Source organism: Chiloscyllium punctatum, chromosome 22 (genome assembly GCF_047496795.1).
Source record: "Chiloscyllium punctatum isolate Juve2018m chromosome 22, sChiPun1.3, whole genome shotgun sequence".
Lineage (NCBI taxonomy): Eukaryota > Metazoa > Chordata > Chondrichthyes > Orectolobiformes > Hemiscylliidae > Chiloscyllium > Chiloscyllium punctatum.
Window position 1 is genome coordinate 91,018,333 of NC_092760.1, and position 17,407 is coordinate 91,035,739.

Below are 17,407 nucleotides of genomic sequence, written 5' to 3' on the forward strand. Positions count from 1 at the left end.
GCTACAATGTCCAAAAGAGCAGCACCGGCAGTGAAGAGCTGGTGAAGGCAATAATTTAATTTAACAACATTCTAATCAAAAGCTGAGTGACACATTTTGTTGTTACACACTCTTCCGGTTGAAGGGTTTTTTTTAGTATTTTATGTTGTCACCCAGTCATCCTCACTCTTCCCTACCCCAACATTCCCATTCTTCCTGGTTAGTTAACTGCAGAAAATCTGTTGTTTTCTTATTTTCTTCATCATTCCAGCTGGCTTTCTCAAGTGACTGAAATAGCCTGCAGGAAGTTGGTGGTGATTTGTGTAAACGATATCCAAGCTTTTGTGGCAATCTGCATGTCCCATTTAGATTTATATTTTTAATGTGTTCATTGGTTATTACACTGATGGTTCCTATGGGATTTGTTGGAACCCTTGTTTAAGGCATAGTAAAGCATTTTGATCACTTGAGTTGAAGTTTTATTATTTAATGAATGGCCCTAAGCAACAATTGTAGTGACTACAGATACTCTCCAAAGGTCATAGATATGTAAATGTTCTCAGGGAAGGGTTCATTCTGATTTTTTCTGTGATGAGTCTTTGTATAGAACAGTCAGAAGTTCATCCTGTTCTCAGTTCAAAAAATCTTCCCACAAAATAAATGAAGGCTAAGGGTCATGTAAATCTTCTGATCTTCAAGTGCAAGAGACTAATGACGCCCGACTGGTTGACGTCCTCAAAAGCTTTGCGGAACTCCTGCTCAAAGCTTTTGTCATGATGAATCTGTGTACGTGTTGTAAGGGTCACCTTAGCATGGTAATTGTGGGAAAAAGAGATTATAGTGTTTCTTGCAATAATCTTTGTAACCAACTTTTGACCATCTGGTGTGCTAATGTCACTGCTTGTGCTCATGTCACATCATCTATCCAAGAGTTTCTGTTTTTGCACAAACTACCTCCTGAGCAATTAAAGTTTTCAGGCCTGAGATAAATTAGTCCACTATTAATACTATGGTAACTTCTTAACAATGGATTTTAGCAAAGTAATTCTGTATTTATGCATATTGAGAGAAAATAATTACTACCTAAATTTATAGTTCAACACAAAGGGTTTTTATGGGCTCTTTTTTTTGCTTTTCCCTTTAAGATCATAAGACCAAAGGAATAGATTGTTCAACCCCCTACCCCACTATACACTGGGATCAGGAGTGATCTACCTGCTCAGAGAGTTCCCTGCCAGCTGGAAATTTGGTACTTTCTTCTCAAGGAACAGTTTAAATAGTGACCTCCAACCTTTATCATCCATTTGCCCAAAGTGACAACCTGAAAAATAGTCTTCAAGGAACAGACTGACTTGGGATTTAAAGACTCCAACCCCATGTAAGCAAGTCCCAGGTCATTGCTTCACCTCTGCTGTCACCTTGGTGTGTCTAGTATCTGCTAGAGTTCGATACAAAGTTCCTTTCAGCTGAGTTAGACGTCACCAGCCAGTACGCCAATGTCATTGAATTCCTGCAAACATCCTTTTAAATGTCGAAGCAAGTGCTATTATTTATAATTATAAATTACCCCACGTACATGCTCAACAATTAAAAACTATCATTCATCAACACAACTGTTAGTTTCGCTGCTCGTTGGATGCTGCCTGAACTGCTGTGCTCTTCCAGCACCACTAATCCAGTAACAACTGTTAACTTTAGTCTGTTTCACCTTGTCTGTCTTTGCATGTACTTTACATCTTTAGATCTGCAGGTCTTGATCTTGATTTTATCTTGTCACTGCATTCCTGTTGTGGGTCAATAACCAATGAAGTCCTTGTACTGACAGTATGTGACCTGTGTACTTGACCATGCAGACCTTCAATTGCTTCATTTTCTTCAGCTTCAAGCTCCTGCAATGAGCTGTCCCCAGCAGTCTCACTGGATTCTGATTGTGGTCTGTCATGCTCCTTCCATCATAACTCCACATTCATAGACGAATAGATCATCCTCAATGCCTTCCACTTTGGAATGATCATTGACTGTCTCGTGCTGACTGCCTTATTCTCAGAATCGGGTTTGTTACAGCTCCAGGAAGAGGCTATTTGGCCCATTGTGCCTGCACCTGCTGTTCAAATGCATGTCACTACCTTGTGCCACTCTCCTGTTTTCTCTCTATCCCCTTTTTGCATCCAATGCTCTCTCGAATTCCTCTGCCTCTGCATTTTCCAGGTAGTGTCTTCCACACGTTATACTTGCTGTGTGAAAAACCGTTCTGTCACTTCACACTTTGTTGCTTTTACAGCACTTTAAATCTGTGCACTCTTGTTTGTTCTTTTGAGTGGGAATAGTTTGTCCCTGTCTACGATATCGAGTCCATTTGTGATTTTGAAAGCCCCTATCTAATCTCCTCCATCTTCTCCCCAAGGAAAACAGTAACAACTTCAACCAACCTCATAACTGAAGTTTGTTCCTGGAGCCATTTCTGGGAAGTGCTTCTGCACAAACTACAATGTGTTCACATTTTTCCTATACTTACCTGTAACTGTTCAGTGCTCCAGTTGAGGTCTAACAAGTGTGTTGTAACTAACGTTGAGAATGTGGTTGGAAAACAGCTGTTATCATCCAGCTTCACCTACCAGTGACCATCCGTCATGTTGAGGGTGATGAATAACATTGGCTTGGCAAGTTGTAGTAAAGTTTCTTCAACAGTGTCAGCACGTGTAACAAGAGCTCGTTAAAGATTTATTGAAATCCTTTGGAATCCATGTTCATTCTTTTTCAGATCCTTCCCTGTCAACAAGCTGCTAATTCAGTCTGTGGGACTTGTCACTTTATTAATAATTCCCTTTTCCAGTTCTCCATGTGTGTTTTAGGCACTGCTCAGCCAATTTGAGTTAGCGCACACATCACTTTGAAATGGTAGCTACCAGAAAGAGATCCAAGATGCGTGTAAATGTTTAGAATTTTAAGACTCTGTTCAACAGGAAACTTTTCAATTAGTGATTGTGGAATGCTACATCCCTCTTCTGGAGCAAGTTACTGTTCAACTTCAGACTGTCTTTAATGGAGATGAGCGGATTCTCCTTTATCTGGAATTCCCGATCATTATTTTTCTTATTACAGTGGGCTCTTTAGTTGCTTCTTTCTCTGGGGATGAGGGCCATTCCATAATATCACCTGAAGCTTACCTTTTTTGAGGGCTCTATCTGGAATAATTTCTCTTGGGTCTGTGAACCTGTGATGTTGAACAAAGCGTCGGTGTCTGTGTGACCCTTTCATGTGTGCTCAGTGTTCTGCTCCTGCTATCATCACCCTCCTAGTCCTTATCCATTCCTCAGCTTTTAGACTTTGAAACGGCCCCTGTTGTACAGTGCAGAATGATTTATCAGCTTCATTGTCTGACATCTCTCCAGCAGCCATTTCATCTATTTGCTTTGTTACTCCGAGCTAAGCCACCCTATGTAAAGGGCTACAACTTCTAACAGAGCATTGCTTCTCCCACACTGGGTGTGATCTTCACAATATTTAAATTCCACCCTCTGACTCTTAGTCTTTCTGTTGACACTTCGTAGAATCCCTACAGTATGGAAGCAGGCTATTCAGCCCATAGAGTTCACGCTGACCTTCCAAAGAGCATCCCTCCCAGGTCACCCTTCTACCATATCCCTGTAACCCTGTATTTTCCCATGGTCAGTCCACCTAACCTGCACATCTTTAGACTGTGGGAAGAAGCTGGAGTATCCTGAGGAAACCATGCAGACATGAGGAGAAAATGCAAACTCCTGTGTCACCCCAGAGTGGAATTGAACCTGGGTCCCCTGGTGCTGTGAGGCAGCAGTGCTAACTATTGAGCTACCATGCTGCCCCTGTGAAATTTTGCCATCTGGTGTAAGATTTGAGCCCATGTCCCCACAGCACTAATTGGATTCTGCATTACTACTCCAATGACATTACCATTTCCATCCATACCATGTTTCCTTAAATATTTCTCTGTTCTAATTCATTCTGTACTGAATCCTTGCATAATACAAAGTCTCATTGGTTCTCCCACTTTAATATGCTCCAGCTACAGATTGAGTGACTACCTTGGAGCTTATGGCTATGCTGATTAGTTTTCTTAAATAATTTTCTCCTCTTCCAGCTGATATCTTTCAACAAGTTCATCTTGGAATTTGTCAAGATTAGAGTGGTGCTGAGAAAGCACAGGCCAGGCAGCATCTGAGGAGCAGGAAAATCAATATTTTGGGCAGGAGCCCTTTCTGATGAAGCTCGCCTGCCTGAAATGTCAATTTTCCTGTTCCACGGATGCTGTCTGACCTGCTGTGCTTTTCCACCATCTCACTAATCTTGACTCTGATCTCCAGCCTCTGCAGTCCTCACTTTCACCTTGGAATTTGTCAAGCCTCTCTCTTGGGCATTATTGCAATTGTGCAAACTCTCTGGATTCAGTGTGATGCATCAGTGCAGTCACAAACTGATCAATAGTCACCCTCTCCCTGGAAATCTTCTGAGCAAGTAAGCAACATCAATACAGGGCTCAGGTATATTTCTCCAAAGCCATCAAAATCTCTGTCGCCTGGCTTTTCTGCTTCGTGAGGTAGAGGCTGCACTATCGCTTGTAGTATTCTTTCTCCAGCTATTGTAGTGTAGCACTGCGTCAACAGTACTCCTAAACTTTGCTGTTTTGTTTTAAGTGTAACTAACTGTAGCTATTTCATAGTTTTGCAACTGAGTGGGGGTGGGACGTTGGAAAGAGATCAGTTCCAGGTCACATATCCTTTCATTGCCACAGCAGCAGGGAGTGCAAATGCATAATCATTTTGACTCTTCCAATATTCAAAGTTTTGATTTTAAACCCTCCCTTGCTGTTTATTTCAGCAGCTGGCTCTCTTGTAGCTCTGAGAATGTTCAAATTTTCAGAGATGCTCTTCCTGACCAGTATTCTCCTCAAAGCTGCATGTATCCACAGCTACTCCATGTTGGCACAATCAGTGGTTGTAAATGTTTGCAGCATTGTCTGATTCGAGATGTTGCTGATGTACCCATACCTTAAAAGTTAACACACACTTGGAAAAGAATTAGCAGGCACTGTTCCTGATGCCATGTAAGAAATGATGGTGTCTCAGTCTGCGCACGCAGGTTCTCCCAGAAAGGAAGAAATTAGTAAAACATGTGAATGGTGATCTGACTTTCTTGCAAGCCTCCAAATGGAGTTCCTGTACAGTGAGTCCATTCATTTCCAAGTGTTACTGTTTTAGTATCACTCTTCCCTTTGGACTTCCTGGTGATGCAGAGATCACATGGCAATGGCAAGCCAGCAGTAATCTTCCAATTGCATTTCATCCAACAATCGTGGTCCTGTGCTCTAACAACCTCTTGCCCAATCCCCTTGACCTTTTTTGTTTGATGTGATGGGTTTAAATGGCATTTTTCAGTTGCTCCTAATTCCTCCCTGTGTTTTGTTTTATTTGTGCAGTGGCTTGGGATGTTCTCCATACAAAGGCTGCAGATAAACGTGATTTTGTAATCCTTTTAATCATTTGAGCTAATGTGTATTTATAATTGGGTTTGTTGTAGAGATAATAAAGTATTAGCTTCAAGTTCTAGGGCCTTGTGTTTTCATGTATCCTAACGCTATTGTGGTCAGTACAGAATCTCTGAGCAATGTACCAATTGTTGCAGCTGTGATTCCTGATTTATGCTCAAACAGATGTGGGTTGTGCCAAGTTCTGGAAAATGGGACGAGAATAGTTAGTTACTTTGTTTTCGACCAGGGCAGGCTTGATGGGCTGAAGAGTCTTTTTCTATGCTGTAGAGCTGTATGATTCTCTAATATCACCTCTACACATTGAGCCTGTAATCATTGAAATATGCGTCAGCTTCTGCAATTGTGTAGACTGCTAGTTTTCAGGATATGTGCAATTAATCTAATTCTATACCTTCTCCTTCAGCTCCTCTATAAAGAATGGGCTAGTTATGGAATATTTTACAAATTCCAGCCACTTGATCTCATTAGGTAAGGAACATGTGGTTAATTCATTGACTAGCAAAAATGATTTTCCTTTTACTGATGATACTGTCTTTGTTCTGCTGGCAGAATCCTATGCGTGAGTATAAATAATACATTTATAATGATGCCATGCAAAAGTGAGAGTTCCAATCGATTTATTTATCTAAAACTAAGACGTCTTTTACAAGTATCCGAGCCACAATGAGTGGTTAGATTTCGGTTTGACTTTTGTTTAATATGACTTTTATTGCATTGTCAATTATTAGTAAACTGTTTTAAAAATGAGATCAGTCCATTTTTGAAAGTATATTTTTCACTTTCTTTCTGCTTTTTATTGTTTTGCAAGTGTTTAGTTTCAATAAGGTGACTTGAAAGGAACATGCAAGTGGAGGGAGATGAACTTATAAAACTTTCTAATATAGTTTTTTATAATTACTGTTCCTAAATGGAGGCAAGGATTGACTGACCCGACCGACCGACTATCAGGTGTAAGAAAATTATTCAAGCTATTTATCCTCATCCCCACACACACCCCTCCCCTCCCCTCCCCTCCCCTCTTTATTTTCTTTCCCCCACACCGCCCCCTCCCCCTGCCCCCCACCCCCCACAACTCCCCACACTTGTCCCCTTGCTCATGTCCATCAGTCAGTACTGATGAATAAAGGGGACAGTGGAATAGGCTAACATTCCTGAGGAAACATTTGTATCTTTCCCGATTTCACAATTCTTACTGCTACTCCATGAGTAATTCCTGTCAGTTGCCATGAACTTACTAATGCCTACAATAGCCTGTCACCCCTATTCTCATTGTCCCCTCATCCTCCCACCCCAGGGAGCTATGAAGAAACACTGAGCTCGATAGTTTTGAGACTCTTCTGCCCTTGGCCATCTGTTATCTGTTGTGAAAGTAAACTGCATTCTGTGTGGTTTCCTCAGTGCTATGTGGAGTGCTGGAATCAATTTAGTGAGCCTGTGCACTGAAGGTTGAGTTCAAATTTAGCGTTTGAATCCCAAGTTTGGGAAAGTGAAAATGACATGCAAGAAGTCATTAGGGTGAGTCTCTCTGGACCACCAGAGAAATGTGTTTTCAGGCTATTGCAGCAGCTAAAATCTGTATAAATGTAAATGGTTAAAGCAAAATAACCTAGTTCCACAGTCATTGAAGATGAAGCTGAGCAAATTTTAACGTCCAAATCATCTGTATAGAAACTGAGGCCATTAAGCCCCTTGAGCCTATTTCACTGCTGGCTTGAATCATGGAGGATCTGTGACTTCATTGGTCCATCTTGGTTCTGTGATTCTGCATTTTTGTCACAGTGTTAATCAATTAAGCTAGCTTCACAGCTTTTGTCAGGAATGTATTTCCGATCCATCCAGTCTGTCTGATCCTGAGCACCTTGGCTTTAACCTTTAATTGAGGTCACTAGAAGGAGCCAGAATAGGAGAACCTTTCTGTTGTCATCCATTCCTTTGATCATCTTTATCGAGGGGTCTAATGGAAAGGTTTAATCAGCTACATTCATTCTAAATCTATTCACCCTGTCCTTGTCATTTGTCCCGGGTATTACTCTACACCTCCGTGTCCCAGGGCAGTGATTTCTTGCTGAGGTTTGGAGTCTGGTCTCACTTAGAGTAACTCCTGGAACAGCTTCAACCAGAGCACATTACAATTTTAACATAGTATCGTCTCTTTTGTGAATTTTGTTGATTCAGTAATGTTTTAAATTATCATTTTGCCATCCACTTGTTTTTTTTAAAATAATTTTTGTACTTAAGTCCCTAACTTTCCCTCTCATCCACAGTTCCTAGCTCCTACCCAGTTTAATTAAAAAAAAACAGATACATTTATCTTTTGAGTCCAAGATGGATAGCATCCAAGGAGCAGGAGAATCGACTTTTTGGGTATGAGCCCTCTTTCAGGAAAGAAGGGCTCATGCCCGAAACGTCGATTCTCCTGCTCCTTGGATGCTGCCTGACCTGCTGCGCTTTTCCAGCATCACATTTTCAGCTCTGATCTCCAGCATCTGCAGTCCTCACTTTCTCCTCCAAGATGATAGCCTGTTATCTCATGCAATGAACCTAGCAGACCATTTTGTTTTGCTACTTACTTGCTGTTTGTGTGTGTGATCTCCCAGAGCTTACTGTACAATCTCATGATGCAGTATAAGGATTGATCAGCAATATCTAACTCGTGCCAAAGTTTGGATGATCCCCTCGAGTGAATTTTCTTTTGAAGGACTTTTTGAAACTTATCATCTTCACTGGTTGCATATTCCTATTAAATGGCTAAATTCATAAATAGCTATGTTTGATCACAAGAATTCACTGGTTAGTCCTCTCCTGTTTCTGCACTTGGGCAATCCGTCTGGTTGGGAGTCCCAGAGTGTCTTCCCTTTGTGTGGCTGTGCCACTTTCTCAATTGGATGTGATGTGAAGGTGTCTCTTACTAACACAGATCCTCGGATAGAGTCTGACTGCAGTCAGATGGCGTGAAGAAGCTTAATTGGTGAGTCACGGGTGTTGAGCACTTTGAAGTTTTTCCTACCTGGCTTTTGAAAGGTTATAGAGAGGACATCATCACAGTACAACAAATGGAGAGAGGCGAATGTGTCATTCAACAGACATAGTTTTAAAAAGAAACACAACTTTCATTTGAGGATTGCATCTTTATTCTAATTACATTAATGATCATTTGGAAACAACTGAGATTTTCAAATGAACAGATGATCTCTTTCAGGAAGTACTTTGGTGAGAAGATTGCCTTCTACTTTGCCTGGCTTGGAGTCTACACACAGTTACTGATCCCAGCATCCACTGTTGGGGTCATTGTCTTCCTGTATGGCTGTGCAACTGTTGATTACAATATTCCCAGGTATCGTTAGAGCAATTTCATTCTTCCTCTACGTGACTGTGTGTATATTATTTTTAGCTGGATACTTCAATCCAGACTTCAATGTATTTTTGTTTGAAAGCACCCTATTAAGTCTTCCTGGAGAGCTGTCATCATAACACCAGGAATTACAAACTGGTTCTTCCTTGTGACGGCAAACTAACTGAGCCCATTTGTGTTTAGCAAATCTTCAGGCTCTGACACTTTTTTTGTGCCCATTTGTAATGTGTGTCTTTGTAACTAAAAATTGATAAACTTAGATGATTCATTTCCAGTTCTATCCTGCCTCCCTGAAACAGTACTTGACCTCTGGCTGAAACGTTGCAAAGGTAAGGTTGCCATGGTCCCAGATGACCAAAAGGTTGCTCTCCATTAGACCAAGTGAGACAACTGATGGTGGCTTAACATCAAGGTCACCATGCCTCTGGCGAGGGTGAGGGTGAGGGGGGGCAGGGGAGGGGGGAGGTTGAGAAGGAGTGTCCTTCGTGGTAACCACCGCCAATGTGCAATTTAAACTATCACTGTTGGCCTCATTCTGCATTGCAAGCTAGCCACCTAAGCTGAGTGTGATTTTATTTTTGTCCTGTTTCTTTTGATTTCATACAATGCCACCTTAAATACTGGAATGGATTTTAAAATGAGGGCATTCCTGGAAGGAAAGCCAGGAGTTGGAAAGCAGTTTAGTCAGGTATAAAGTTTTCCTCGTGTCCATAGTTGTTATGAAACCACCTTTTTTAAATGTATTTATTTAAAATGTAAATTTCTTTTGTGGAGTTGAGATGTGACAGTGAGTCTACACTGGGATCAGGTTGAATCTTTACCAGGCCTGAGTACTGAGAAGTTTCCTGTTGACTATAAGATCTGTTTTCCATAATCCGAGGATGTTTTAACCCAGTTTCTACACTGCTCAGATCTACAGCAGCAAACAATTCCCTACATAGTAAAAGTAACCATAAATGACTGTTCCTGTGGTTTGTCTGAAGCATTTTGAAAGGTCACGTTGAATAACTGTTTGAAAAACAGTAGGAATGTCAAAGCAACACTGTAGTACCTGACCTGAGACCCTTGAGGGTGAGGTTTTAAAAAAAGTTTATTCACTGGATATTGTTATCATGAACCCAATCACACAGGGGTTCACCAAAAACATCGTGATTGATTTTTGGAAAAGAAACGCTCTATTTTTGATATTTGACTAGAAATGTTTCATGTTGAATAGTTTTTTATTTGATAAAGTGTCTATGTTAGATGCTAGTAACTTGGGAATATTTATCCAGTTTATTAATCTCTTTCTTTCTTCTAGATATGTTAAGTTTCTGCTTGTTTGATTCTTTATCTATTGTACACTAGTTGTTTCACCATTTTACCTAGAGAATAGTCTCCTTCAGTGTCGCAATCAGTTAAACTCAATGATGTGATTACCTCCAGTTGCACAGTTGTGTTTTAGACAGTGTAGCATTTTTTAATCCTGTGCCAGTGCAACTGATAACTGATTCAATAACATGAAAAATTCTGAGTGAAGAAATAAATAATCCAGCGTTATATAGGTCATAGGATTAAACTGGAAAGATAAAGAAGTGAAAATCTCAGACTGAGATTGAAGTGGCTGCCCAGCAGGAACGTGATGGTAATTCCATAAAAGTTTGTGGGTGTTGATACCAGCCCCACAGCTAGTAGCACTCAGTTCATAGTGAATTTCAGGAAGGTGAATCACTTTGGAGGCTGTGCAGACCTCAAGGTCAGATCAATTTACAACAGGATGTGGCACCCAAAGATCATTTCCTGATAATAGGGAAGGCGATGGCATGGTGATATTATCGCTGGACTGTTAATCCCGAGACCCAGGTAATGTTCTGGGAACCAGACGTGAATCCCATCGTGGCAGGTGGTGGAATTTGAATTCAACAAAAAATCTGAAATTGAGTCTTCTGGTGACCCATGAATCCATTGCTGATTATCAGTACATCTGTGTCTCTAAAGTCCTTCAGGAAAGGAAAGCGATCAAAGAAAATTACAGCACAGGAACAGGCCCTTCGGCCATTCAGGCCTACGCCGATCCAGATCCTCCATCTAAACCTGTCACCTATTTTCTAAGGATCTGTGACCCTCTGCTCCCTGCCCATTCATGTATCTATCTAGATATGTCTTCAATGAAGCTACCATGCCTGCCTTGACCACCTCTGCTGGCAACGTGTTTTAGGTACCCACACCCTCTGCATAAAGAACTCTCCATCTATATCTCCCCTAAACTTTCCCCTCTCACCTTGAACTTGTGACCCCCTAGTAATTGAGTCCCCCACTCGGGTGGGTGGGTTTGGAGGAGGAGGAGGAGGGAAGAGAGAGCCTCTTGCTATCCAACCTGTCTATACCTCTGTTTTGTAAACTTCTATCAGGTTCCCTCTCAACCTTGTCTTTCTAATGAAAGTAATCCTGATCTACTCAACCTGTCTCTTCATAGCTAACACTTTCCATACCAGGCAACATACTGGTGAACCACCTCTGCACCCTCTCCAAAACATCCACATCCTTTTGGTAATGTGGTGACCAGAACTGTACGCAGTATTCCAAATGTGGCTGAACCAAAGTCCAATACAACTGTAACATGACCTGCCAACTCTTATACTCAGTACCCCGTCCGATGAAGGAAAGTATGCCACATGCCACCTTGACCACTTTTAACCTGCGTTGCCACCTTCAGGGTACAATGGACCTGAACACCCAGATCTCTCTGTACATCAATTTTCCCTAGGGCTTTTCCATTTACTGTATAGTTCACTCTGGAATTTCATCTTCCAAATACATTATCTCACATTTAACTGGATTGAACTCCATCTGTCATTCGTCTATCTATATGCTGCTGCATTCTGACAGTTCCCTTCACTATCTGCTACTCCACCGACCTTAGTGTCAGCTGTAAACTTGCTCATGAGGCAACTGACACCTTCTTCCAGATCATTTATGTATATCACAAACAGTGGTGCCAGCACGGATCCCTGTGGAACACCACTGGTCACAGGTCTCTGTTTTGAGAAACTCCCTTCCACCACTACTGTCTCCTGTTGCCCAGCCAGTTCTCTAACCATCCAGCTAGTACACCCTGGACCCTGTGCGACTTCACTTTCTCCATCAGCCTACCATGGGGAACCTTATCAAATGTCTTACTGAAGTCCATGTATATGACCTATGAAACTGTGGTCCTTACCCAATCTGACCTATATGTGATTCCACACCCATAGCGATGTGGTTGACTCTTAACTGCCCTCTGGGCAATAAATGCTACCAAGCCAATGATGCTATCATCCTGTGAATGAATAAAAAAGTAATTTAGAGACCAAATTGGTTCAAGTGAGCATCATGCAGGATTCTCTATTACAGGGACAAAAAAGCAGGATGCTTCTCTCTGGAATGTTAACTCGGTTTCTCTCTCGACATTTGTTGCCAGACCTGAATTTCTCCAGCAGATTGTTTTTGTTTTTGTTTTTGTTTTTTTTTGTTTCAGATTTTGAGCATCTGTTTTTTGGTTTCTTTCTAGTGTCCTCTGTCTTAGTGTAGGGTTGGTGTGTTCACCCAGTCCTACAAACCTAGCCTGGACTATTGCAGTTACCTTTCCTTTGCAGACTATAACCCCCGCACCCAGGGATGCACAGCCCACCCTGAATAGTCTGTCACTTTGTCTGACTGATACTGGAATCACCGGGATCTGGGGAGTTTGCAGTACAATTGACAGATTCTTCAACCGAATCCTGAGGGCCGTTGGTGGTTACCCTGGACCCAGCTCTCATTTATCAAATCCACCTCTTGGATTGTTGCCATGAATGAATCCAGCAATCCTTACCTTGAACGTGTCCACTGGATCTTTTCATGATGATTGCCTGTCTGTTTTATTTCTTGGTGAACCTCAATGAGATAACCTGTGTGCTGTCCTTCCCTGTCCTGTAGCATGGAGATGTGTAATGAACGTACCAACATCACAATGTGCCCTCTGTGTGACAAAACGTGCAGTTACTGGAAGCTGAGCTCAATCTGCGCCACAGCCCGAGCGAGTCACCTGTTCGATAATCCTGCAACTGTTTTCTATTCGATTTTCATGGCATTGTGGGGTAAGGAACCTTATCTAATCTTATCCATTTTTACAATCAGAAGTAATACAAAATGCCAGGAAATAATTTTGATAAATAAGAGATTATCCAATTGCACAGTTTATCATTGCAGCCCTTGAATTTAAGACAAAAATTACAAAAGAAAGCCAGACAAACACCAGTTTAAAGGGCAGGTCAGTGTGGCACTGTCATCGCCTCCTGAAAGAACCTTCCCAGTGGACTCTAATCTACTGGGGAATGAAAAACCGGATGGACGTCGTGTTGTACTTGGAACCCAAATTATATACAGGCTGGTGAGTGGGAAGTACATCTGGATGAAGGGGGGTGGGGGGAGGGACAACTCTGGATTGGCTGTCGCCTTTCCCCAGTCATGGCAGTCCAGTTCAGGGCCCCAAGTCCAATCTCAACTTCTATCACCCATTGCTCAATAAAACCTTCACGTGATCATTTAAAGATCTCTTCACATCTAGACCACAACTAACTCTGTACCCAGCTGTTAAAAGCAGTGGCATTCTTGCCCATCAGCAATATGGAATAGCCGATTGGAGTTTGTTTGGGGATGGTGGGGTGGGTTAGGGGCTACTAATGGTGGCCTTGCCCCATTCCCTAATTGGGATGATCTGGTGCATGGATGTGGAAGGTTGGCTACTAAGGGCCACTCCCTGTACTCTGCAGCCCCCACCCACCCTACAATTTCACTCCTTCAAACCCAACCTGAAACCTCTCCCCCAACTTGGCTTTTGCTCCTAAATCTCTGCATTGCTGTACCACCTGCAGCCCAGCCTCTGGCCAACTGATTCAGACATACTGAGACATCATTGTCCCAAGATGTAAACAGAGATCGACTGGGTCACCACTCGGCGACCCAATAAAATCCAGTAGGATCCCCATTTGTGGGGGGAGCTGGGGGATAGAGTGCCCTCACATTGTGATATCGCCACACTTTATCTCCACCTACTCCTATTGCTAATTCCTGTTTTTGTATCTTTGATTTCAAACTCTAATTTGTTACTGTAAACTATGAACTAACTTGACCTTTCTGGGGATCCAGGTTTTGCTTCCTGGCCTTCTGAATAGCTACCATTGACCATCCTTGCTGTTTTCTAACCTCCAATGCAGCAAGCTGTCCTTTCTGCTGCCTGCCCCTGACTCTGAGTAGCTTCTTCTCTTCTTATTAACAGCCTTTTAATGAACAGGTGTTTTATAGAAATGGGGACTTGTTGTATTGAATACATTACCCAGACTCTTGGAATTATTTTGGTGCAGAAAGATGCCATTCTGCCCATCCTGCCTGCTCTGGTTCCAGTACCAACAGCCAATGTGTCCTTCACCCTGCACACCATTTCTTGCCAAGCAATCTGCCCTTGTCTACCCTCTTTGTCAATTCTCTCTTTGAGCTGGGCGAGAAAGACATTTGGAAAATAAATTGCCCATTGATTATTCTTTTGATTTTTCTAGTTTTATTTTTCCTCCCAGAATTAAGATGACTATGCAGGGAATAATGGACCATGCTTGCTATCCCTCCTTTTATATCTTGTTAGCTAACTATCAACCCCAATGTTAAATGGTAGTTATTGTTATAGCTAGTGATCTGTGCTGAGCACCTCATGAGCAATGTACCAGCAAGTACTAAAATGTAGCTCTCAAACTCTGTAATCATCCTAAACCTTTCAAAGTAACTAGTAAATAAATAGTTTATAATATATTGGTATGGAACATATCTAACCTCTGATACATGGTTTTCTAATGAATTATTAATCTATACAAACATACAAAAATGTAGCCAAAGTAGATGATCTGACTCTTCAAACCTGCTCCACATTTAATAAGGTTGGCTAATCTATTTGTTTCAGAATCCATGATCCTGTCTTTTTCCCAATCGCCACCTTTTTTCCCTGTCTCCATTGTCCTCTCGGGCAGAGGTGCACAGTTGTACATTCCACCCCGCCCCCCCCTGCCAAGGGAGTAGAATTCCCCTCATTGCTGCCCTAAAATAGTGACTTCTAATTTTAAAACCACGTCCCAATTTTAGGCCTTGCTTATGAGAGAAAGTGGTAGTGAGCTGCTGCCTTGAACTGCCACTGTTTATCTGCTGCAGATTTTGACCCACAATGCCCTTCGGGAGAGAATTTCAGGATTTTGACCCTGTGACAATGAAGGAATAGCTACATATTTCCAAGTCAGGATAATGAGTTGCTTAGAGGAGAACTTGCAGGTACTAGTATTCCCATGTATCTGCTGCCCTTGTCCTCCTAAGTGGTTGTGGGTTTGAAAGCTGCTGGGCTAGAGAAGTCTTGGAGAACTTCTGTAGCGCATCTTGTAGATGGTGTATATACTGTTGTCACTGAGTGCTATTGGTGCAGGGAATGGTTGCTTGTGGATGTGGTGCCAGAAAAGCAGGCTGTTTTGTCCTGGATGGTGTCAAGTTTCTTGTGGTGTTGGAGCTGCCCCCATCCAGGCAAGTTGGGGGTATTTCATCACACTCCTGATATGTGCCTTGTAGATGGTGGACAGGCTTTGGGGAGTCAGGAGGCGAGTTACTCACTGTAGGAAAATATGCTCCATTGATGCCCATTATGGTTTAATCCGAATTGCAATTCAGTGTAATTCTTCAATAGTAAACAGTTGGAACATAAAACTCAGACAGTTTTTTAGTTTTATTTTGTCATGCTGCAGAAGCAATTTTGTGCACAGGACCAACATTTTCTCTACATTGGCTAGTTGCTTTCTCACACTCACTATGCATGCTCAGAATGGTGTTTTAGTTCAATGGCTATGATGTAGCTGTTGGTACATGGAGTTATTTCAGCATGATGGTGAAGAAAATAAAATAAATAAAACCCCATTGTGCACAGCCTGTGGAAGCAATCAATCCTAACGGACTCGAACCACCCGTTGACTCTCCTGGGAGAAATTATTTTCATGTAAATATTCCCTGATTCCCAAAGGTAATCAAAAACATTTCCAGGATATTTCGCCATTCCCCCACATCACCAGTATCCAGTCTTGGCTGACTGCCCTTCAGCTCTTCTTTCCACAGCTGACCCCTGCACCCAAGCAAAAGACACAGCCTGAACTGTTCAGACACAATTGTATCTGGTCTATTATCTGCCCATTTAAGGAGACTGGTATTTGTACATTGCGTTGTGATATTTTAACTGATGTGTGGCTTACCCTTGGAGCAATGATCAAATCTTCCTTTCCAGATGTGTTGGTGTAAGCACTTGGATCTTATTCCATAAAGTTTCATTTAAAAAACTGTTATTTTCAATGTTGGATCTTATTAGAAAAGATGAAATAAAGGTTTAGTTTACTATGTTTGTGTGAGCAATCTCGATCAGCTATCGAACATCCTGAACTAAAGGAGCGTGAAGACATATAATGTTGAACAGAGTTTGACTTGAAATTCCTCTTGTTTTTGTGTAACTGTGGCCATAGGAATTAGATCATTTTGTTTAGAAAACAGATTTCTAGGAAATAAATATGATTTTATATCCTGCCTTTCACTCATCTTGGGCCAACACCTTGTCTTTACGGTCATAAAGAACTCCTTTTGGCAGTGTTGCTACTCCTGTAATGATAGAAGAAAACAAATGCTATTTCTTTAAAGGATAAAGGCATGTTGATGACCTGTAGTTGAACTAACATAATTTTTTTACAACATATTTAGAATTGTAAAATCATACAGAACAGAAGAAGCCCTTCAGCCCATTGAATCTGCGCTGACTAAAAATATTAATTCTACATGGGTCCCACTTTCCCACGCTAGACCCATAGCCTTGAATATTATGACACCAAGTGCTTTTAATAGTTGTGGTTTCCCTCCTTGATCATCTTCCCAGGCCGTGCATTCCAGATTCTCACTGCCCTCTGGATGAAAATGTTTTTCTTCCAATCCCCTCTAACCCTCCTGCCTTTCACCTTAAAAGTATTTCCCCTTGATTTTGACCTTTCAACCAAGGGGAACAGCTGCTTTCTGTCCATGCCCCTCATCATCTTGTACACCTTTTCTCGAATTCCCCTGCTCAACCTTCTCTGCAACAAGATAAACAGCCTGAGCTGATCCAGCCTCGCTCCATCCCAGTCATCCTGGTGAATCTCTACTGCACCCCCCCCTCCAGAATAAACAAATACAAAAGATGTGTATTTAAGATTTAAAGGCTATTTGGTTTCACCTTCAATCACTTTAATATTTGTCAGTAACCTGAGCATTCTATCAATATCCGTGTCTGTTTCCCACTTTAAATGCCCTTTCCCTGAGTGAACTCTTCCTTTTGAGAGGACACTGAAACGTTACCCAGGCTGCTCTGGGACTGTAGTTACATGGAGCCCAGACCACCCAATGGCAAGTTTCTTTGCCAAAAGGATGTTTGTGCACCATGTGGATGTTTTATAATAACCATTGTTTCATGAGATAAAAGCAAAGTGCTGAAGAAACTCAGCAGATCTGAC

General features: G+C 41.8%; 1 protein-coding gene across 3 annotated transcripts in view; it reads left to right on the forward strand.

Annotated features, from left to right (window-relative positions):
• ano1a (anoctamin 1, calcium activated chloride channel a) overlaps positions 1-17,407 on the forward strand; it is a 214,552-nt gene that overhangs the window by 108,439 nt on the left and 88,706 nt on the right. For all 3 annotated transcript variants that reach the window (XM_072592818.1, XM_072592819.1, XM_072592821.1), the window contains 3 exons: positions 5,910-5,974; positions 8,706-8,840; positions 12,795-12,955. In XM_072592818.1, coding sequence (XP_072448919.1) covers positions 5,910-5,974; positions 8,706-8,840; positions 12,795-12,955 — 361 coding nt within the window. The remainder of the gene's footprint in view (positions 1-5,909; positions 5,975-8,705; positions 8,841-12,794; positions 12,956-17,407) is intronic.